Raw genomic sequence first — 24,365 nt, forward strand, 5'->3', positions numbered from 1 at the left:
ACAATAGAGGTGTGTGTTAAAAGGAAAGTTGTCCTCCAATAAAAATAATCAATATACAGGACATACAGGCAGGACACTCACAAAAATCCATGTAATACAATGGGTTTGCATACATTTTAAACTACACACAAATATTAATGAGAAGAGTAAATCTAGTGCAGCATTTCCTTCTGAACTGTAGTACACAAAAACCTGGAAGCCTGACAAAAACAGTGCTCAAAACTGTGCTCTACAATGAGGCTTATGAGGAAAGTTATGTGAGACCAAATATTCATTTCAACAAAGGGGGTCTTGATTGGATCCCTTTGACACTCGGCTCTCCTGTCCACACCACTCCTCCTTCTTCACCTGCACCCCCGTTGGGCTGGGCTTGTCCCAAGGCCTTGTCCGCCTCCATAGTCACCAGCATGGTCTGCTTTAAAACTGCTTGGTATTTTTCATTCATCCGCTTCACTGCAGGTTCGTAGCCGCTGCACTGCATTTTAAGCTTTCTGATCTCCTCGATGAGCCTGTTTTTCTCCTGGACAACGCGTTTATGCCGCAGTCGGTGGTAATCTCTGGCTTTCTGGACTCTGCCCAGAGTCTGAGCGGCGGCAGAGACTGCCAGTCTGTACTCTGCCCCCTCCCGCAGCGCGCTTTTCAGCTCGCTGTCCAGACGCTGGTTTTCGGTGTACACGCCCGGTACCACGCCAACCCGTCCTGCATCCACCAGCCCTTTATGCGCCATCTCCGTCCACTCAGTCTGAAAGCAGTCAAGTGTTTCTGTCATGCCCATTTGGGAGAGAAAGTTGCGTAAAAAGTCCTCCACGGCCTCGGGTTGGTGTGTGATGGGAGGTGAGCTGTGAGCAGCAGCGTCAGCAGCAGCACTGGCCTCTGCCCGGTCTTGGATAGCTTTCACCGTTGCCTCCAAATCTTCTTCCCCTTCCGTCAAACTCCAGTCATCCTCAAGAGATACTTCTCCATACTGAAAGTCGTCATCACTTTCAGCACGCAAACTCTCGTCTTTTTCTGGGTTTTTGTCACTTGCGCTCATGGTTTCATTTGACAGCCAGTGGAAGAGGAAGTTTGGTGTTGCTAAGGTAACGGGGTCGTCCGTTTCAACGCGAGATTTCACGAGTTCACGTTTGTCCAGTCCCATCTGTCATCAAACAATCATGGCGGACTACCCAGAGGCGCCCTTGGTCACACGGCCAAAAACACTGGACCCAAAAGAGTATTTCAACATCTCGACGGAGCACCGACGTAACGAAGAGGCCCGGGCAGCACTACGAGCGAATCTTAAGAGGGAATATCAGATACAGCTCAATAACCCGCACAGAAAAGAGCTCATCGTAAGTAGCTTCCTGCTAGCTACGTTAGCAATGTCACCCTTGAAAATGGCTCAGGCTACTTGCTAACTGTAGCATGTGAGGGCACACAAGTCGCACGAACCCAGTTTTACTAAATTATATTAGTATAGAGAGTATAGTGTCACCTATTCGTGTGCGTTTGTTATTGACTAGATAGCATTAATAGTATTTGTACGGGTTTATTTGTAACAAAGGAGAGTGGGTATCGTTAGTTTGCTAACTCTAGAAGAAGGTTGATCATTGGTGTTACAGTGATTCAAAACGCTTTCAGACTTCATTAATGCTTCATTAATTCATTAAATACACGTTTAAGCTGAACTACAGTATATTGTCAACGTTAATCTTATTTCTGTGGTGAGTTAGTCCCACACTGTATGATGTAGGAGGGTTTTTATCTTTTGAATGTAGTCAGGTGCTACAGTGTTTCCAAGAGCTAGAGTAAAGACATCCCAAATGGCTTTGCTACTTTTAAACAAATTAAACATCATGTGAGATTTTTGCTACATACCTGTCTCTTTCAACCCTGCAACTAATCTGACACTTGTCCAGATTGCTCAATCCCCAGCTGCAATGTATCATCTGTCACATGGTCAATATGTCCCATGTAACATCCACATACGACAGACTTTTTCTTTGCATTAAACTCAACTTGCTACACTTAAGTATTTACTTCAATAGTTTTTGTTTCTCTGTATTGTAGTTCTGCTGCTGCTCGTGTCTATACTGTGCACACTGTGGCCTTTTTCACAGCAGGGAGAACACAGCTGTTACTAATAACATTCATAATGGCTCTGCTTTATTTAAGTGTAGCAGGAAGTTGTGACAGTGAGCCGACATGCACGATACCAGGACCCTGAAACTAAAGCAGCTAAACTCAGCCATCACTCATTATTATTTACACCTGTACATTTTCTTTTCCCTCCCTCCCCAGTTGTTTATCCTGAGGTTTCTTCCTTTTATGAATGAAAATAAAGGGATTAGCTTTCTGAGACAAATTTGTTATTTTGGGCTGTACTTTGACTTGATTTCAATCAAATCAATTTGCCTTAGTTGACACAGTGAAAGATCCCAACTGTTTTTTATTATCATGACAACATACTATATCTTTTGTACTCTTGTTGTCTTTGTTGTAGTAATATGTTGTGAATAATTGTTTGACCCTTACGTTACTACAGAGATTCAGTTTATACTGGGTGACCCTTGAAATTGAATTGCATACTTACGTCTTTACAGGAAGACCCTGCCCTGACACACTGGGTGAAAGCACGCGCCAGCCCCTATACGTACTTCAGACCCACGTTCAAGACATCTCTGCTGGGTGCAATGTTTGGAGTTGCGCCTCTCTTTATCCTGTACTTCATCTTCAAGACAGACAGGGTATGAGACAAGATGCACTGACCTCTACTTGCTTGATTATCACAAGTGTTCAATGAATGAAACAACTCACCTGTGACTCCTTAAGCAGCAGGTTTAATAACTACATCATCTTTTTACGTAACTAAAATGTGGCATTGGCATTGTTTAATGTCTGTACCCAGAACCACAGATGCATCAATCATGGGCACACATACTGATCATGTAGAGAACCATTTAGTTACAGTTGCAGCCCGCAGACCTTCTTTAGGCTATATAGAGCAAGACTGACGGACTAGAATCAAAACAGAATAAACACAAGAATATATGCCCACATATGGTTGCAGGATAAAGCTCTTTTGTTCATTGAGTGCCATTGTGCTGCAGGTGTCTGGAGATTTATTTTCAATCCCTGTTGCTGTCTTCTTTTCATTATGTGTATCTCCTGTTGTATTGAAAATACTCAGTCCCAAATTGGTGGTCAAAACTTCAATGATTTAATTGATATAATGCTGTGATAAACACAGTATTGGCATGAAAACACATGGACTAATTTCACCATGTTACAGCACTAATAACAGTTTTATTAGCTAATCTAATACACTAATAATGCCATTTAAAATAATATTTTTGCTTAAGATAATCCTAAAATATGATACTCTGTCCTAAATTGGCACCATAGATATCTGAAAAGCGATTTAGTTTAAGATTGAGCTTCATTAGTACCTTGTATGTAGGTGTGCAGTTGATCTGAATTTCTTTCTTTTTTTGTCACAGTTCCATTCACATTAGAAATGAATGCTTCACTTGAAATGCTGCCTGCTTTCATTTTCCTCCCCCATTGTCATGGAGATTCACCCTCTAAATCCTTGCCAATAGAAATTCCAGCGAGAATCTGGTACAATTGTCACACTGCTGGGCTATCATGTTTGTCTCCCTCTCTCCGCTGGGAGGAAGAAAAAAAACTGCTTGAAAATCATAAAATGCTCACTCATAAAACATGCAGTTGTGGAAAATGCCCAGAAGGTGAAGAGTGTTAGGGTGATACGACTTTGTTGCCATGGAAACTGTATTAACCCATCATCTGTTTGTCATCTGTTTTACAGGATAGAAAGGAGGCGCAGATTGCGGCTGGGACCCTCGAGCGCAAGTTCCAAATGTCATCATGAGCTCCGATGTATAAAGACTTCCCATATGTTGTAGTGATGCCACTGCGTGTAATTATTATTATCCAAATAAAGTGATATTCTCAAAAACAATACTGCGGTTTTGATTGGTGAGACTAAAGTATGAATGGTGGTAAAACACTGTATATTGTAAATGTGTGCACACTCTACATGTCCACAGACCAGGGTATGGACACTGCAAGTATTAGAGCGGCACATTAGGGTTTAAATGAAAATGTTGCTGACAGATCACCAGCTAAAATCCCCTGCCACATAAATGTAAATCTTCACAGCAAAAGTTAGTAAGATACACTTGATTAATGACCACTGAGTAAGCAAGTCACCATTGAAACTCTTGCTAAACTGCAACCACTGAGGCCACAAGTGAGAGTTAATGGTGAAGTTTGTATAACTAGCACAAGTAGAGAAGAATTTCATTTGTTGGATGTAGAATATGGTACGCTGTATGTTGTTAATAAATCTTATTCAGCTTGGCAGGAAATTGAAGTGTCCATTTCATAATATATTTAATGTCCAAACTGTGAAGATAAAGCAGGAGATAAACACAAAATGCATGTACAGAAACAATTTATTGCATGCCTCTATGTGATTTTTATTTCTAACGTGACAAACAGCAAATTGTGGTCACACAAGTTAATTTTAATTGTGCAACTCCAATCTTAGTTGTGTGCATAACATAAATGACTTTATTCCATGTGTGTTTTCATCAACAGACCTGATCAAAGATGCAAATAATGCCAAGTTGCATTGGATTGGATTGATGGTAGTTACATTTAATAAAGTGGACTTTTTAAATTTGTATCTTATATTTGGTTAAATAGTTTTACTACTGTTTGCTGGGCTTCCAGTTGGGATTAAAGTGACTGCGAAGAGATTCCCAGCACTGGTAGTAGTTCTTGTCAAGTCTCTGGCATGTTTGCAGACCCCACTTGGTCACTGCCATACTGAAGGACGACTCGAACATGAAAGCCTGAAGGAAGGAAAAGACATGTCACAGATACAATCACTGATGGCACTGACCTGCTTTGCAACTTTTTATAATGACAAATCTAAATCCTTAATGGTGCCTCTCTATTTTATTTTTTTTTACCATGGTTCCTTCAGCCACCCTCTCAGGTTTGAGCTCAGCAGTGCTGTTCTTCTCAAAGCATTCACCATCCGGGCCGTGTGGGGTCATTATGCTGTGGAGGCTGGCCCCTCCTGGCTGGAAACCCTCCTCTTTGGCTTCATAGTGGCCTTTTATCAGACCCATGAATTCACTCATGCAGTTACCTGAAGCAACAAGCAGGAGGAGATGTAACAGCACTGTACAGGGTGTGAAGAACAAGCTGCAATACTGAGTTCCACTAGATGGCCTTATAGATCTGTGGTGAAAACAGACAAAAGGAGCTGGGGCTTGGAAAGAGTGATACAGCAGGTGGATTGTTATCACCCACTGTCTTGACCCTGGTTGGGTAAATGGACATGTTAGCTTGTGGTTGGTTTGTTTCATTCCACGATAGACTAAAATGAGCCTCAGAATTTGACACTTCCATTCAAATTGTGATTCAGATTCAGCCACGTCTTAACAACATAGCCCTCAAAATGCATCTTCTCCACCCCTGTAAAAGACAAACAAACCACATTAGAGTTGAAGAAAGGCATGTGTGTGTTATTGCGGTCTTACGGTGATAGTACGGTGGACGGAAGGTGTGGTCAGCCACACCCCACCGAGGGGGGAAGATGACAAAGTCAGCAATGGCCACACCTGGTCGCGTGGATTTGGCAGTCAGCACAGTAAAGATAGATGGATCCTATGGGGCCATCATAAGTAACACAATAGACAAATACATTAATTTGTTGTATGTATACTTAAAAGTACTGTAGTATACTGGAGTGCATCCGAGGTCTTAAACACTCACTGCGTGGTCGAAGGCCACACAGTTGATAACCATGAAGTTCTCCAGGTTGTATTTGTATGGTGTGTAGTTCCCGTGCCAAGCCACCACATTGAATGGAGAGAAGTCCTATGTGCAGAACACAGAATGAAACAAATAAGACGAGTCTACCCCAGCAACAAACACAAAAGACTATAAATTGAGCTTTTCACAGGGAAAAAGGAATAATGAATAATGTCTTTGTAATCTTAAATTCCCAGAGAGACTACTTCTTGACATAAAGAGAAAAAAACTGGTCATAATGAAAAGGGTTGATTGTGAAAGAGGGTGTGCTTCTTTCATTCTTTCTTCTCTTTCATTCCCCCTGTTCTTTGTGAAACGAGGCTCCAGGTATTATGGGGTAATTGGCTTCACAATCAAACTTTCCCAAACTTTGAGCATTTTGATGCTCGCAGCGGCGTAGTTATGGGGGGAGGGAGCACCAGTAACAGTGGGTGCAGAGATATTTCTTTATCTTGATTGTTAAAACCACAGCAATTTTATATAGTTTCTCTGTTCTGATAATGTCACTGCGAAAAAGACATTCAACAGCAGCTCTAAAATCAATATAGTTCATTACAACTCAAGCTGCCTCCTCAGTGACCTGTGCGCTCCTTACACACATGCTCACATACACTTCCACACATGAAAAGCTAATACACACTAACAATAAAACATCACAAACACATATGCAAACACAAAAAATTCAAACACATTACATAACTAATAATCACCAAGAAAAAAACCTTAACCGCACACCCAATTCATAGTAGTTACCATACAAAAAGGCCTTTGGGAAACCCAGCACAGGTAATCTCTTGGACATTTGTCTGTGGTAACTCCACTACATTCGATTAAAATGAAGGGAAAAATGGAGGAGAGCGAGCACTTGCACACACATGCACACAAAACACAAACATATTGGCCCAGTCAAGCAAATAATAAGTTAATTTGAGCAATTTCAGCGCTCTGCGGGGGAACAAAACAGCAGGACCAGACGGGAGCAGCAGCATCTTCCCTGAGATGAGGACCGCGTCCCCCACCTTATTTTTCTTAGCCCTGAAGCCTCACCCTCCTGACTCTGGGAAGGGTGGACACCAGGAGAAGAGTGTCAGGTGCAGACAGCAGCCTCCACCTCTGTCACCCAGCACATAACAGGGGGTGGGTACTCACATAGAGGCAGCAAGAGAGATGGAAAAATGTTTGTTTTGCTACAAAAAAGAAAAAAAGACAGTATCTTGCCCTTGTGTACTTCCTTCGATGAATAATAGCAGTGTGGTTTGACATGGTTTCCACGGTTACAACCCCCCAACCCCCGCCCCTGACAAACCTCTCCTCCTACCTCCTCCCTGTCTCGGTAAAAAACCTCCTGTCAGACATTATGTGTCGATCCAATTATGCGCCCAACAGGACATTTCGGGAGGGGCAGGATCATTCCCTGAGTGAAATATGGTGAAATTAATGCTTAACTTGGGGAAGATTTTTCCTACAAAGCAAAGCTTCACAGGTACACTCTCTGTAACTCCGGAATGCCTTAACTAATTATGAGTGATTAAGACTCATAAGGGAGTCGAGGCGGAAACCTGCTGAATGGATAACAGCCAACGCTTCGATATTAAATCATCAGGGATGGCAATTCAATCGACAGGAGCAGCTAATGGATCATATGCTTCACTTGGACAGTTTCCTGTTAGTCATTGTTGCGGTTCAATGGTGTTTACTGAAGCAAACACAAACCTAAATAGGGTAATAGGGCAGGTATGCCATATGTGTGGGCTCCTGTTATATAGTACAGTGTACTGACACACATAAACTGGAATGTCACCAAAAAACACCTGTTGGCAGGCGAAGAGCTTTCCTTGGTACTTGTTAATGATGGTGTAACCTGTGGCCACTTTGCGATCCTCATACCAAGCAACTGGACACAGGAAATCTCTGGGGTTGGCCAGACCATTGGCTCCTGCAAAAGATAACAAGTACAGCTGACGCTAATGGAAATGTTTTGCAGCTATTTGATTATAAACCAACATCCATTTTTACCTAGAGATGGCGCTAAAATAAAAGTTAATGGACCACCAAAGTCATTAGGATTCATCCACTGGGGAGAATGTATGACTGTATAAGATTTCAATCCATCCAGTAGTTGTTGAGATATTTCCTTGCTGCTAACATGGATAAAAATGTGACAAATTTGGGGTGCGAACCAATTATAAACTGACATAAAGAGGTTTATGTGCAGATTTAAAGGAAGGGTGAAGGGTACTACATGTAACCACACTCACAAACATCATGTACACACCTATGGGTCCCAGGTCAGGGAGTTCAAAATGAGCTCCATACACCTCCAGTATATAACCTCTGGTTTCTCCAAACACATCCACACTGAAGCGCATCCCTTGCTGGAGAAAACACATAAGAAGTGATGATGAAGGGAAATGTATTGCTGTTTTGAATCAAATGTGGGATGTACTGAAGTCCAATGTTGTTTATTTTCAAGGTCACTTTTGAAAAGCACCAAACTATGTCTTTCTAAATATGGTAAATGGGGTGTGAGAGCAGACACAATGGTAGATTCCTGCTTGAAAACTGGGGAGATGAAACACATAGACCTCACCTGGATGACACAGATCTCGTTCGGCTCGACCATCATTTTCCCAAACTCTGTGGTGATCAAGATCTCACCCTGCTGGGGGACTAGAGAGACAAACAGACAAAGAGAGGCAGAGAAAAGAACATTTGAGGGATAATAAGGACTGGGGATTGAGCTATCATTGTTCTTGTGATAGATGACAGTGAAAACATCAACATTCCTTTTCCTCACCAATCAGAAAGTCTCCGTCTGAGTTGTTGAAGCACCTGGAACAAGAGGAAATGATTGTCAAAGCGTAACCAAAGATTTTGTAGCCGTTTGATATGTGAAAATGCATCTATTTGTTACATGATGGGACACATTTGCACACAAATACATACACACCTGTCAGCCATGGAGGTGTTGCAGGTGTACATGTGGATGCCAATCCCATTACGAGATTTGGCATCTCCAGCACCACAGACAGTATGCAGACCCTGCAACGTATAAAACCTCCAATCAGTGAACTGAGATTCTTTAATGAAAAAATAATATGGAAAGGAAATGAGTTAAACTCACAGCCGCAAAGTCCACTTTCTTCTCTGTAGATTTAGGGATAGTGAATGGCAGCCATCGCAGCTGTGAGAGAAATCTCAGAGTCAGAATCTACTTATTTAGTATATACAGAGAATTTAAAGGCATTCATTGGTGCAGAGAAGTCTTAAAGGCCCTTGAAATATTTTTTCTAAACTTTAACTTTGACTGTTGCTGTTATCTAATTGTAATTATTTAATGTTATAGAGAAATTCAAAATGTGAAAACAAGTTTTCAGGAGCTTTAACAAGATTCACAGTTTCTCTGCTTGAAGCAAAGACAGCCTTTATATACCTGGTTAGGATCAGGCTCCACTTCGTTCCAGTTCTCTGTTAGATTTCCACAGGGCACTGGGGCAAAGGGCTTATGTTTGACAGATGGCAAGATGCGGTACAACCAGCTGCAGCAAGAAAACATACCAATGTGAAGTAATTCCTTACTTCTAAGCTCCATTTGGTCTTAATAGTGGTAAGTGAGCGTAAGTGAGCTGATGTAAATGTCAGAAACAAATGAATACCTCCTCTTGTTGGCTGGCCGCGGGCAGGTGAAGGCAGAGCCGGAGAGCTGCTCAGCATAGAGGCCATAGGGACAGACCTGAGGATTGTTCTGTAGATACACAATACAGTGTGTTCAGACTGGGTGTTAATATACTGTGAGTTATGTGATGTGTCTGCAAAGGATTGGCAGGTCTGATGAAGCTCATGTGCAAGCAAATGTGAATATTAATAACAATGCAGTGATGTTTTCAAATGTAGGGGACTGCTAGTCATGTTAGAGTCAAATGATGATAAATTAGTCAATTAATGTACAGAGTAAAGGCCACCTGGAGCTGACTATATGCCTTTTGGGATCAGATTTTTATATTTTCCTGTGAAACATGAAAAAGTTACACTTCTGGACTCCCATGGTGTCAAATTAGGTATTCATGTAATACACTTAAGCAAAAAAGAAATTAATAAAACCGCAAATTTTGTGAATAAATAATCAAACGAATGAATGCCAATGAGCCCAATGTGTGTTTCTGTGTGTGTATTACCTGTCCCTCGGGTAAAGATCCAGGACAGCGAGGGTCTTCAGAGGAAAACTCATTCCCAAAACCGCTCAGGTACTGCAAGAGAAAGACAGACGTTGAGCCAAGTTAAAGTAAAAAATAAATAGAAACACATGTAAACACCATGCAGCTTCATTGTAATGCAGGATAAATGTTCATGCTGGTTATAATTAAATTTGAAGGCTTGTCATTAAGGCTTGTCTTTTTGTTAATTGTTGTCATATTGATTCACATTAGTTCTATGATAAAACAAACTGCAGTTACGCCAAATTTCCCCCCTTGCAGTCATCCATTATTTTTTTTTTTCTGTTATTGTGATACAGAAACAGACTAATTGCACTAAAGTCCTCCACAGTACTTTTTGGTCAACATTTCAATTATATTAGCATTATAACTCTATTATCCTTCTACACTGGCATTGATAACCTGCGACCATGTCTTCCCTACAGAAAAAAACAAAAATTGGCAAGATGTAAAGAAATCTTGCTGAGTCATTGTTAGTCTGCAGAAAGCACAAACACGGGCATGGATGGTTTCCATGTGTGCGCGTTCATGCGCCTTCGGTGCGTCTAGAGTGCGTGCGTAACAGCGTTTTTTGAGGCTCCAGTTTGTGCCTCAGGAATGAATGTTAAAGTGGGATTTTGTTTGACTAAGACGTTAATTTCGTGTCAGAGTAGCAAGATGGGCAAAAAAAAAAAAAAAAAAACTGATACGAGGTACTCAATAATCAATTCTTTGCTAAATGGTTTAGAACGACCTTCTAAAGGCCATTGCAGAAGTACATTGATGTAATATGTGTTTATTATTTATTTTCTATTCAAATTAGGCTTTTCCACTTGAATATTATGGTTCTATGAAGTTGTTGATCGTCTCAGATCACATCTGGGCAGCTGCTGAATAGAGCACTCTGATTGGTCGGAGGCAACGCCGCCCTTCAGTCAGCAAGTCTGCTTCTGTTAGTGTTAATGATGGCTCGACGCATAGTTTTACTTTGCATATTTCTCGTGCTGAAAATAAAGATGATGTAGATCCTTTCATTTTATAAAAGAGCTGGAATTACAGCATGTCTGCAAGTTCATGCTAACTTTTCCTCAGTTACTCTAATGTGAAACTTTTGGAGCTTTGCAGAAGCTCATAGGCACCGGTTAATAAACCTCTCCAGTGTTAACAACTGTGTTGAATAAAGTAAACGCTGCCTTACCTTGAGTCCAGCCATTGTGCTGTCTGTTATAACTTTTCTTGTAGCTGTTAAAAGGATTTCAGTAGTTAAAAATTAACTCTTAGCGCATTCTCTTCGACCAAAATCCACTGCAGGACGCGTGCAAGCCGGTATGAACTGAGTGGGGAAAGGGGGTTGGATTTATATCCTTTCTCAATATGGGTTTAATTAGGCCTTGACGGGCTCCGTGACGCAACAGCAGGGTCTCTCTCTAAGTCAGGATGGGTCAGATGGCCAAAATGTGCGCAAACAAGGACCAGTGTCTGCCACTGCCAAGATAAACATGAACAAAGACTACATTTAAAGCTTTCAGTGCAACATACAGGTAACAAATAGGACCCATTTAATACAGTTCATGACGGAATATCCCAGGTTAGGGTCTCTAGGGTGTCAGACAACTGTAATCCCGACGTGACCTTTTAGTCTAATATTGATAAAGGGAGAAAAAACTATGGATGATGGATTATTATAAACTAATCATGGTTATGGTAATACAAATATTATAGGCATATGTGGGCTATAATGAAATAAGGAAAACAAGCAGCCTATAAATTATGGTGTAAAAGACACCATATTAGTCTGTTATAATGACTTTAATTGAATTGAGGTGACCTCATATGGGACTGCTTGTGAAAACAATGGGTCATGCACATCCTCACGTCCTGCAAAACAAACAGCTAGACAAAAAATCTGTACAAAATCTACCAAATGTTCTATAGCTAACCTTTATTACATACTTTTCATTTTAATTTTTTACATCTTTATTCTGAAGAGTAGTGGAAGAAGTATTCAGATCCTTCACTTAAGTGTCAATAAAATTATCCACTACAAGTAAAAGTCCTGCATTAATAATCTTGCTTAAGTAAAAGTATGTATTATCAGCAAAATGTACTCAAAGTATCAAAGTAAAAGTATGCAATAAAATGATCCCTGTCACTGTTTTACTATTATTACTTTAGTATGACTTTTCTGGATTAATATATACAGCTGCAGAAACAGCGTGTAGGATTTGGTGGCATCTAGTGGAGTAAATGCCCTCCCTATCCAAGCACAAAACGCACGAAAAATGTGAACGCCTTTATCTAGAGCCAGTGTTTGGATTGTCCTTTCTGGGCTACTGTAGAAACATGGCGGTTCAGAATGGTGGCTTTGGTGGAAGGCGATCCATGGTATCTGTAGATTAAAAAAACGCTCATTCTAATGTAATGAAAACATAATGATTCCTATTTACAGGTGGTTTAACACTAAACATACCTATGAATAATATATTCCATTTCAAATAGATCCTCCTAAATGTTACACACTGGACCTTTAATGTGTATGTGGTATTTTACTGCTGTTTAAGGTTGAGCTGAGTTTAACTATTTCATACTGTTTGGTAGTTTAATCTACAGAAACTAATCATATTCTATAAGATCATTATATGTTTGTAGCTTATGTATAAAAAGTCAACTTTTCATGAAATCTGAAAAACAGCCTTGTTTTCAGCTTTGTGTTTTCCAGCTAATCCAAGAGGGTTTTTTAAATAGAAGTAGGAGAATTTTCTCAACCCCAGAAGGAACACTTAATCCTTCAGTTTATCAGAAAAAATTAAATTCAAAATCACCTGGACAGGAAGAGTATGAAAAACGTAACTAGACAGCTGTCAGACAAATGCAGTTCCCTCTGAGAGGTATAAAGTATAAAGTTGCAAAAGTGAATATTGTATTACAAGTACCTTGAATGTGTAGTTAAGTACATTACTTGAGTAAATAGAGTTACTTTCCACCAGTAAAATGTTTACACTGCAATAGAGGCGAACATGCCACCAGTCTGAACTCTGGGGCCACCAACTCTCCGGATTTTATGCTCCACTGGTTCATCAAGTTGCCCTTCATTTTGTCATGCTTAACACCTGCTGAGTTACTGTTTTATTTAAAGCGAGTTATCACTCCTGTACAGCTGCATAATTAATTGACTTCTCTTAAAACCAGCATAATACAGGGGATAACCTCTACACGCTGCAGAGAGAATTCATTCTCGATATGAACAACAGCACAAGGCCTCCAAAAGGCCTATACATTACTTTACGCAAAATTTATTCAGTTCATTTCTTGAAATAGATGGTCAAACGAGGGGTACCTAATGTCCCCCATACAGCATGTATCAAAAAGAATCAATTTCGCCTCTCTCATTCTTGCCTCGCTTCCCCTCTTGTCTATTTCTTTTCTTTTTGGGAGGTGTTGGGGAAGGGTAAATTATGGCAATTCTCATAGCGAGGCGCAAATAAACTCGCCGCGGCAGAAGTAACTGTTCTCCGGCGAGGCGTGCAGTCAGGCCCGGGCCCCCCGCTGGCAGACAGTCAGGGTGCTGTGCCAAAGACGAGAAAGCCCAATGGCAGGAAAATATCACGTCCTAGTCTCCGGAAATTGATCTGCTCCTTGCACGGAGAAAGAAAATGAGCGATTTTAATTTCATCCCGTGTCTGATGATAGAATTCTAGAGTATTTGGGTCCAATCCGGATGGTGCCTGTGTGTTTTAGAGAGGCAGGAATAGCTGGAGACGGGAGAGAGGAGACTGTTGTTGCCGACTGACAGTTATATCTATGCATGCGTAAGTGGGCCATAAATGCTTTGTTATTAGATGCCTGCTGAACTCAATGGCTTGATGGTAAATGGTACACTCACCTGGCACAGTCTATCCCATATGCATAAACAAGCAATCTCTCTCTCTCTCTCTCTCTCTCTCTCACACACACACACACACACACACACACACACACACACACACACACACACACACACACAGTCACAGATCTATTTTGTGATGGGATGACATCCCATCACAGGGGGTATACAAAATTTCATACCTACTTACAATGTATGTGCTTTTTTAAACCCCTTCTTTTATACTTGGACCTTCTTTAAAGGGTCCCTTGACCTAAAACGCACACGTGCGCGCGCGCACACACACACACACACACACACACACACACACACACACACACACACACACACACACACACACACAACACACACACACACACAAACATAGTATTAGTATCCCATCTACCCCTATAGTGGCATCCAGCCAGGTTTTCAGACATTTGCTTTCACCCAAATTCACTAGACATGAAATGAATTTGGTTAGTACTGCTCAAATCATCCAAAAATTAAATAGAAAATCTTACAGCAAAGTGTCTATCTGCATGGCTATATGGTATTATGGCTATCTGAGAAAACATGGTTTTCTTTATGGTGCTATTTGGGCCCCTACTCGCCTTCAGCCTGATTAGATTCAGGGTTAAATTTGGGCAAATCTATGCTGGACATGATGTGAAGTAACAAAACTCAATGGATTCACAATAATGTTAAAGGTGTGCTTTGTCCTGCCCCAATAAGTAGGAAATTTCTGTTAAGCACAGTCTGTACATGCCCGTACAGTATGAAAAAGGGGTCTTCTCAGGCATAATAATCAACTGTGGGTTTATCATGGGCATGCAGGGCCTTTTACACCAATATAATAGTAATATATCTTATCAAGTCGGTATTGAGGTTCCTAGCATGCACCATAGCTTTTGTAATACCATGCATGCAGTACACTTTAAAATATGTATCATTCATAAGGATCCAAATTCAGTGAGGTATTTAAGCTTAAAAGAAATATATATATATATATATATATATGTAACCACAGTTATAGTTGTTAAAACATGTGTCTGCATACTGGTAGTTATATATAGATCAAGTGTACTTTTGATTAAATTAATCAGGCAGTAGCAAGTAGCAACAACTAATTAGTGTGTGCTTACACACTTTCCTGCTCTTGTTTCTCTACAGTAATGAGATTCTTTTAGTCTTCTCTTTATTCTTCTTTGAGCAGGGGGAAGAGCACCTGTCATATACACTCGTTTAGACACAAAGGAAAGCAAAACACCACTTTATAGACTACAGTATAGATGTGGTGTTGAATCTACGCAAAACATGAAATTGAGTCTTTTGTTCGCCCGCTGATATCACACAAAATTCAACCATCATTGCAAAACACATCAGCAATTTAAGAAATGGCAGCGATGCGATTTATTCTAATTGGCTACATCTTTGTATTCTGTGGAGTTGCCACAACTATGTAAAAAAATTGCTCAATATGTCAAGAAAAGAACACTGAAACTTAACTTTGTGAAGGACATAAGTGCACATGACATCTGAATTGTCACCACCTGGCCTCATCTTGTGTATCACTGGTGGGTAACTGCTGTATTTGGATGTCACATCTAACAAAAAATAGCTTGGATTCTTGTATTTTGTAATTACAGCCCTGTTACACACTATTGCAGCTTAATGTTAAATGACTCCTGACATGAGCCATCCAGTTCCACACAGACACAGACACACACAGACACACACACACACATTTGACAGCTCCATTTAACGCTGATTAGATTTGCAAGGACATGTAGTATACCCTCTCTGTCTCTCCCTGAGTAGGTTGAGTATCTCCTGAATCCTATCTATCGCGGTAATGTTATGCAAATGGTTTAATATGAAGATAAAAGACTGTTGCAGCGTGTGGCGCTCTCCTGGTTCACAGCCTCGTGTTTCCAGGACGATAGCTCTAACGAGGAGGGCACTATTTGGGAGTCATTAAATGATGGCCTTCCTGACATGCACCCGCTCACCACCACCGCCGCCCGCCCCGCGTTGGCCATTAAAGAGGCTCACACCCACACCAAGACACACACTACAGACGCCTTTTAGCGCCAGCTCCCAGTTTCTTACACATCACAGTGTCACAGAATAGAAAATTACACTCTCCTCCCACAGAGAAAATTGCTTTGGAATTGCTTGGTTATAAAGATGTGCTTTAAAGAGAGGGGGGTGCATGCAATAAAAAAGGACACACACAAACACAATTACTTAAGCACTCTAAGGACGATTCTTACAAGTTAATCAGAGGATTTACCAATTATTGATGTCAAAAGGATTTTGTTGTGTATCTGTTTGTGGCCTATGTTTATGTACTGCATGTGTTTTTGCATTCAAGGTATTTAGTATGCATTTTTATCAGTAGATGTGTATATGTTCTGACTTATGGCAAAGCATATGTACACATGAATAGGGATGTTGCTTTCTACACAGCCACAGATAAGTTATTAAACAAAACAAGACATGGAAATAGCCACAAGAAAAACATCATGTAGTGTGCCATAGCAGAGACAGAAGTGAAGAATTGAAGACAACAAGGTGAAAGGTGTATCAGCGTCAAGAGACAAGAGAGGCGTGATGGAGCTGAAAGGGAGAAAATACAAAGTGGAAAATAGTAGAGAAGACAGAAAGGAGAGAAAAGATAAAAGATGGAACAGCAAAGATAAGTCAGGAGTGGATAAGGAAGGAGACGAGTGGATGAGTAACACCCACGATGCATGATGTGAGATGGCTTACAGTGATTTTGTATGGGAAACTAGCGAATCGCTTCGTAAGGCATTGTGGGGAATTCAGGTAATTCACACAACGTTTGTTAATGTTTGCTACTCGCTAGCTACTGCGACGAGCAAGAAGTTTAGAACTGTTGAAGAAATCTAAAGATAGTGATTTAAAAAACCTTCAATATCTCATGTCTATTTACTCATAGTAACAGCAGCAGTCCGTGCAGTTTGTTTTGTGACTGACGAGCAAGAAGTGTTGAAGGCAACGTTGTGCAGTTTGTTCACTTCCAGTGGGTCTCTGTTAGTAGGTTAAAGAGAGCAAAATGACACCTATAGCAAAGGAGATATCAACAGAAAGCGTGTTAATACTGTCCATACCTACTGCCATACAAATCCAAAATGCATGTAATTAAATATTTGGTCAAAATTGAGTTAAAGGTCAGGTGTGTAGGATTTTTAGAGGCATCTAGTGGTGTAGTTCCAGATTACAACTCCCTCGCTTCACCCACCTATTCCAAGCACGAAGAAGAAACTATGGTAGCCACGAAACAAGTGAAAAATTGCCCTATCTAGGCCTTAATCTGAAATATCATCATAGAAATGTCAAATTTCTGTAAAAACAGCTTTTTAAATTTGCAGTAACTACAAAATAAAGCTAAAAACCAAGTAAAACCTCAGGAACTGCACTCTGTGGGCTCTGTCACATTAGCTGCACTCTGCCACAGAAAGACAGCTAAAGCCTGTTAAATGTTAGCTAAAGCTAAAACTAGATTCACTTGTTGTACTTATCTTTCCCCTTGCCGTTATCCGTAGTTGAAAAATCAATCAATTTTGATTGATTTTTATCTTGGTAATTCAGTTATCCATTCCATACAAGGCGGTAGCTAACTCCAGTCATGCTAGAGAAAAAAAACGTAAGCTAAACTCCACCTAAAGCCAACAAACTTATTAGCAGAGCAGCAGTAACCATCCTCTTACCTTCTGAATTTAACATTAGTGGATTATTTAATGTGATTTGATGTGATTAAGCTGAATAAAATATTTAAATCTATGGAATTGTAGATTCATTTATTATATTGATATCAGAATATATATGAATAGTGGACGGACAGACTGACACCTAGCAAAACAAAGTACTAGTACATTTAATTCCAATGGACTGTAAATAATCAAAGAAAAGTTTATTTTCTTAAACAAAGTAAAGTGACAAGAAAGGTAAAAACACATTTCGTTTGTAGATACTGTATTCCTACCTTGAATACCCATAAGATTATCAGTTTATTATCCATTCTTTTGTTATTTGTGGCAATCATTTCTTGGACCATCTAGCTGTGTTGTTGCAGATTGCAACTCACTCGCTTCACCCTTCCTTCCCAAGCGTGAAGGAGAAATTACAGTGGCCGTGAAAACTGTCCTATCTAGAGCCAGTGTTTGGTTGGTCTGTTCTGGGCTACTGTACAAACATGGCAGTTTAACATGGCCTTGTTTAAAAGTCAATAACGCAAATGTATTTATCGTACATAAATAAGAGGAGGAGCAGTATTAGTTGGAAGTGGCTATGTTAAGCTATACATAAAATGTAATAATATGGCAGGCTATTGATTCACACCATGCAAAAACCAGCTCAAAAGAAGGACTTGCGAATATGTATGTGTTTCTATATCTTTGTATTCATCTCTGCAACCTGTTATCCTCTACAGATGAGCTATGTAGTGGCTTTCTGTAGTTAACAGAGAGGGCCCTGTGAGATAATGAGACATACTGAGCCACAAATGTCCAGCTATAGGATATTCTGTCACACTGTCTCTGGACCTGACACAGCAATGCACCAGACACCTCATCACAAATAGAATTAGCTCCCTGGACAGAACCAAAATGGCAGTGGCTGGATGTTTGGCAGGAAGCATAATGGCACTGAGGTGCTGGTGGTGTTTTCCTTGTAGGGGAACCAAAGGGCAGAAGTGTGTATCAGTCCAAACACTTAGTGTGGTACCAGTTATACTATTCACCCCTCCCACTGGAGTGCGTGGACAGGTAGTGAGGATGCCTCCTCTAAATCTGTAGTTTAGCTAGGTAGTTTTGAGGGGTGGTCTGAGATGTGAAGAGGAAAACTTGAGGTGAATGGTCTCTGGACAAGGAATGAGTGTGTTCAACATCAGAGAACGAGGAGGGTGTGTTTATATCTGTATGGTTTTCTTTTCCAAGTGTGTGTTTGACTGGTGCAAGTGTGTGACTGATGTTATATCAATCTGGGAATGATTGTGTGTGAGTTTCGGTGTGTATGTGCACACGCGCACGTCTCTGGCTCTGTGTATGCATGTGTATCTGTGTGTCTGTCCCCAGCACCATCATTAGGTCGTAGGCAGTCCCAGTGTTGGGGGTGTAGCTCAGCTGCTCCTGCGGCCTCTCAGGCCAATTTAGGGGGAGAAAAGCACTTCGATCCTGGCCTGCAAGTCTGAGGGTCCCCAGCGGGAGGCAGCGCAGCCCTGCAATCTATATTGGATTTATTCCTTTCCCATCTACAGGCCCCACACACCCCACAGAGAGGAAGTCTCAACTGCACTCTCTCTGTCCCCTAAGACAATATGTTATGGCACACACATGAGTACACAAAATCGTGTAAACACACACAGGCACACACACATGCAGACACACACTCAATGGCACACACACCTAGTCTATCTTCAAGACACACTCCCCCACAGCAAGGAAGTTATAGCGGCACACTTTCTGTCCCTGTGGGAGCTGCACTGGGGTCAAGATATACTGATATTTGTGAGAGACAGACAGACAGACTGAAAACAGACAGATATAGAGAGTCATACAAGCTATTGACACACTAAGTTATTTGAGGCTGACCATTGTTTCTCTCATGGAAAATAGTGTTCAGATTTATAAAGGCCAGGGTGTAAAATGCATTTTTATCACATTAAAGCAAGAAAAAAAGAATTTACATAAAACTCAGACAAGGTCAGGGAGAAACGAGGTTCTTAATTTAGTCTAATCAACTGTCATTTGCATCGCGCCATTTGCGCAAGGTATTGCCACTAACTGAATAAATGGACTTCTTCAGACTCAAGGGGGGGCACTCTGGTTTTGATAAGCTGGCAACATAACTGATTTGCATATATTACTTTGATTATCTCATTACTAGGATGATTCTTGCGGATTTTTTGACACTCGCGCAATCGAATTAAAATTAAGGCACGCAATCAATAAAAGGGCAACGCGGCTGTGAAAACACACGGCACCCCAGGTTTGTATGGTCAACTAGCGATGATGATGACGATTATGATGATGATGTGGCAGAGGATGATGATGATGATGATGATGATGACCTCTTCAGCTCACGAGCTCCTGGACTCCGTAGTAGGTTTAGGAGAGTCTCGGGCTCTTGATTCCTGTGATCAAAGCAGTCATCAGTGGAGACAATGGGGGCCGTGAAATTGCCGCTCTCGTGTGGGTGACCTATCCACCTACCATGAATCCAAGAGTGGACCACAGGCGGCTCATGTCCCCGCAATCGATAATAGAGCTCACATCTTTCCTCCGACTCAACTCATCTGTGGAATGATGAAATCATGCGTAAAGACGCGCACGCCTCGGGATAATTTTGCAATGCAGCAGCCACAATAACCTGGCACACTGTCGGGAACAGGTACAGGGTGTGAGAGCCATCAATTCAGCTGAGCGCCAAGGTATGATCAGGTATCACCTGTCACCAAAACCTCCAAACCTGGTCTGATGAGGAATCTTAAATATCATTTATATTTTGGTTGGATTCTAGCTTCTATGTGCCTTTAAAAAAACCTACATTTATTTCTCTTTGATTTGGCATGATTGTCTTTGTGTCCTAATGGCAAAATCTGCAATACTACATTATGACAAGTGGCTCATTTGTTGCCACACACAATTTGTTTGGGGGAAGAAGATTTGGAGACTCCTTCTCTCCTCTCCTAATAGACTCTCATTCGTCTGCACACTAACCAAAGCAAAGGCACACGTCCACGTTTTAAATTCATGATGTAAATAATTATAGGCCTGGAAATTGATTTCCTTACGACCTTCTCCAGCAAACGAGGCATCCGAAATCCCTCCCAAAGAAAGCTACTTCTGTTGAAGCATTAAGTCATTAATTATTTTCCTTACATAAGGACAAATTATCGAGTCAGTTGAACGAAATTAGAACCCTTTGTTTCTGATCAGACCGCATTACCGCTGGAAATTACGGATGATGGCTGCGTGCGCGCTCGCCTTTGTTGTTTCGATCATCGCCTGTCGCTCTAAACTCGCGCTAACAAAGTCATTAAATTGACTCCCTCTCGCTCTCATTATGCGGGCTGTTAATAACCGCTAATTAACTTTGCTTACGCGCGCCTTAAAAGCCTCCCACCCCTCCCAGACGCACGCTCTCTCCCTCTCTCTCTCTCTCTCTCTCTCTCTCTCTCCTTTCCTTCCTTTCCTGCTCGGCCTCTCAAGCAGAGCAAGTGTCCAATTATGTCAGAGCGCGAGGATGGATGGAGGGTGGAGGATGAGTCGTCGTCACCAAGGCCACGAGCCAGTTGGTGCACGATAGGGACCAGAATTTGCACGTGTTGCATATAGGGACAAACTTGTGGGATAATGGAAAACTGATATCTCTGCGTGGTTAGATGTAGGATACCTGTCCTCTACAGGTGGATGGCGTTATAAATTGCTTTATTCCCGAGGATCACGCACACAGATAGGCCACATAGCCCATGAAGCAAGAGGGAGAAAAGCGCAAATACACAGATTATGAAGCATTTTGGATTGTGCACTATGGATGCAGAACAATAGCTATTTCAGAGCATCTGTCCTTACATTAAAATAAATGGTCTTACCTGTTAGGGCAGTTTGCTATTCCCTCCAGGAGATGGCGCCAGTTGAATGACCTGCAAGGCAAACCTGCTGGACCTAAACGATGGACTTTATTAGTATCACTTCCATGGCCTTCAGTGGAGAGAGGACGAGACATGGGCTGAAAGGGAGACAGCCTGCATCAGGAGAAAGAGCTGTTCAAATGTGTGCAATCAAAGCACGGTTTTAATACACAAACCCTCCTCCTGACTTGAATATACTTAACATAAATGGCCAGGGTACATGACACCAGAAGTCTAACACACAGTGACACAGCAGCAGTGTCTGAGCTTTAGACGAACAGAAAGCGCACAGCCCGGTGTTCCCCACTGGATATCATCAAGTTAGGATGTTATGCAAATACAGGGGAGGCGGTGGTGAGGTGGTGCTGAAACGGAAGGCGGCCTCTCTCCGCCATCTCTTCACCTGCACGTCAAATAGACGGAAAATTGAAAATGTGAAAATTGCGCTCTGACTATTCCGTCCCCCTCTAATGTATGCGCGTAATTAGTGCATTTAAACAAAGCGCGGATGTCCTGCTGGCTGAAATGGCGGCTGACATCTCTTTTTCCACAGGGTTAATAACAGTGTGCGGATAAATGAATCAAATTGTGGCCCCCAAATTACAGAGCGACTCTAAATACCCGTCTGTATTACGCACGTCTGTTTGTGACCGCGCAGGAAAAGGCATAACATTTTATATTGTTATTACACTCATTACATTGATTTGCGTGCAAATAAACAAGCTCGGAAGTTTGTGACACCACAAAAAGTTGCGGATGAATTGAATCTGACACCATCCGCCTCGTGACAGTGTGCATCTGCTTATAATACCATTAGAGTACAGCATGTTTTATGAATGCAGAAGGCAGGAAAATGATATATTGACTTTGTATTGTCTGAAACTCAATTTGGCACAGAGGAAACGTGCAACACAGGGACGTTAATACGGTCAGAAAGGCATTATTTTTCGACTTAAGTGTTTTTTTTTCTGCAGATACCTTTCATGGCATTTGTGTGGCTGTTAAATATATATTTAAAAAAACACTTGAAAACTGAGATAGTTTGGTTTACCTCCACTAAATCTACTGAGCGGCCTGCAGCTTAACTAAACAGATCAATGAGGCTCTTATTCCAGTTTCAATTACACAAAGGTCATAAAGCTTTCGTGTAAAAACAGATGAAAAGGAATAATAAAAAAAAAGACTTGTGCAATGTTCTGGACTTATATTTTATTGTTATTTTTCGATGCTCCAGCCCGGGCAGATACATAACGGAGGGGAGGAAGGGGGAGACAGAGAGGGAGAGAGAAGGAGAGAGTAAATTGCAGCTTGCTGAAGTTTTTGGATTGAATTCTGAAAATGATCCTTTTAACAGTGATGGGCTCTGAGGCGAGGATAAGGGTCATGCCATTCACAGCGGGTTAAATAGACTTTCATTTAAAATTACATTCTCGATCCATCTCTCCATCTCTCCCCCTCTCCACAGCGGAGTCCCTGCGTGCTATCCCGGCTCCCCGTGCGGCGTCTCATCACCGTCGCGCCACCCTCACTTTTGAAGTCAATCCACAACTCCAGCAGAGAGCAGGCAGTTGGTGGGAGAGAGCAAGGATAGATAGAAAGAAAGAAAGAAAGAAAGAAAGAAAGAAAGAAAGAAAGAAAGATAGATAGATAGATAGATAGATAGATAGATAGATAGATAGATATAGGAGGCCTAACATTTATGTATTAATATGATTCTATTAGTGTTTATTTTCCTTCAGTCATAAACACATTATTTTTTCCAATAGTGCAACCTGAAACAGTTTCTTTAGTCAAATTCTGATCCCAGTGTTGATATTTCTATTTCTGTGTGACTCAATCTCTGACATGGCTTTCGCAGGTGCTGCTTGAGGTTGAGCGCAAACTCCGCGCCAGATTTCTTTTTTACATTGGCACAAGGATTCAGGAGACAGTGTTTGAATGGCCAGAAAAAATGAAAGCAATGCAGTTTATCGTATGTAGGCCAAGTAATACATAAATAAAATAATAGCAAAATGAGTTAATTCAGTAAATTACAATAAGGCTGTTATATTTATTTTAATTGTATTATTATTATTATTATTATTATTATTATTATTATTAATAATAATAATAATAATAATAATATACACTTTCTAAACATTTTAAAGCATAATAAATTACATAAATTAAGTGTGTGCCTATAAATATATTAGCCTTTAGGGATGGAATTGTGAAAAGGGGCCATTACTTTAAAACCCTGTGGCATACAATATCACCAGTTATATTACTACTGTAATGTATTAATGCAATAATAACATAACACTGTAATGTTACTACATTACCTACAGGAAAACTGGGAACAGAATTGGCCTTTTTAACATGTGTCATTGCAGGAAAAGCACAAATGTTACTAATCACGTTGATAATGCCTGTTTTATTCATGTGAGTCATGCCATTGGGCCGACGCGCACAACCCTGAAAACCAAAGCAGCTAAATGGATCATTCATTTTATTATTTACACCTGTGCTTTTCATGCTGTGACATATCAAACTGTTTGAAATAAAAACCTGTTGTGATCGTGTGTTATGCACTCGTCGACCAACACTCAGGGTGCTGATCATCGTGGTTGCAGCTTTTGGCTACTCTGTTACACTTAATTAATGTTAATAAAACACACCTGTGCTTAGTCGCAGGTCTGCCAAAAACACCATTACATTATCAAATCACTTCATTTGAGTGCTGTTTCTGCTCTCATAGAATTTCAAACATTCCTTTTTTAACTTCACCGAAATAAAAACTAAAATCAAACCTAAAAGCCAGAAAAAAAAACAACAACCCTGA

At 40.9% G+C, this 24,365-nt stretch overlaps 2 protein-coding genes and 1 long non-coding RNA gene across 3 annotated transcripts; 1 reads left to right on the forward strand and 2 right to left on the reverse strand.

The window, feature by feature from the left end:
* The first annotated feature begins 1,117 nt into the window (after positions 1-1,117).
* Positions 1,118-3,961, forward strand: ndufb4 (NADH:ubiquinone oxidoreductase subunit B4). Its single transcript, XM_051410869.1, has 3 exons — positions 1,118-1,331; positions 2,583-2,726; positions 3,809-3,961. Exons 1-3 carry the CDS (start codon positions 1,155-1,157, stop codon positions 3,869-3,871), a joined length of 384 nt encoding a protein of 127 aa, XP_051266829.1. The 5' UTR covers positions 1,118-1,154; the 3' UTR covers positions 3,872-3,961.
* Positions 3,962-4,439: 478 nt separating this feature from the next.
* Positions 4,440-11,382, reverse strand: hgd (homogentisate 1,2-dioxygenase). The gene is made up of 14 exons (XM_051410866.1): positions 11,221-11,382; positions 10,005-10,076; positions 9,486-9,574; positions 9,263-9,368; positions 8,954-9,013; positions 8,780-8,871; positions 8,627-8,661; positions 8,420-8,499; positions 8,105-8,204; positions 7,641-7,765; positions 5,791-5,895; positions 5,556-5,682; positions 4,980-5,161; positions 4,440-4,859 (listed from the first exon to the last, which is right to left on the reverse strand). Exons 1-14 carry the CDS (start codon positions 11,233-11,235, stop codon positions 4,716-4,718), a joined length of 1,332 nt encoding a protein of 443 aa, XP_051266826.1. The 5' UTR covers positions 11,236-11,382; the 3' UTR covers positions 4,440-4,715.
* Positions 11,383-19,862: 8,480 nt separating this feature from the next.
* On the reverse strand, positions 19,863-21,635 carry LOC127369637 (uncharacterized). The gene is made up of 3 exons (XR_007886094.1): positions 21,506-21,635; positions 20,124-20,206; positions 19,863-20,044 (listed from the first exon to the last, which is right to left on the reverse strand). It is a non-coding gene; the product is annotated as an uncharacterized LOC127369637 (long non-coding RNA).
* Positions 21,636-24,365: the final 2,730 nt, after the last annotated feature.

The sequence above is a fragment of the Dicentrarchus labrax genome, unplaced genomic scaffold (assembly GCF_905237075.1).
Source record: "Dicentrarchus labrax unplaced genomic scaffold, dlabrax2021, whole genome shotgun sequence".
Classification (NCBI taxonomy): Eukaryota; Metazoa; Chordata; class Actinopteri; family Moronidae; genus Dicentrarchus; species Dicentrarchus labrax.

Bases quoted from the DNA above. Each gene is read 5' to 3' on its own strand.
- hgd (XM_051410866.1), bottom strand. The intron at 8,662-8,779 runs GTGTGTATGTAT...CTCTTGTTCCAG, and splicing joins AACACCTCCATGGCTGACAG to GTGCTTCAACAACTCAGACG. The intron at 8,500-8,626 runs GTGAGGAAAAGG...TTGTCTCTCTAG, and splicing joins AGACGGAGACTTTCTGATTG to TCCCCCAGCAGGGTGAGATC.
- ndufb4 (XM_051410869.1), top strand. From the start codon at position 1,155: ATGGCGGACTACCCAGAGGCGCCCTTGGTCACACGGCCAAAAACACTG. The intron at 1,332-2,582 runs GTAAGTAGCTTC...ACGTCTTTACAG, and splicing joins CGCACAGAAAAGAGCTCATC to GAAGACCCTGCCCTGACACA. The intron at 2,727-3,808 runs GTATGAGACAAG...TCTGTTTTACAG, and splicing joins TCATCTTCAAGACAGACAGG to GATAGAAAGGAGGCGCAGAT.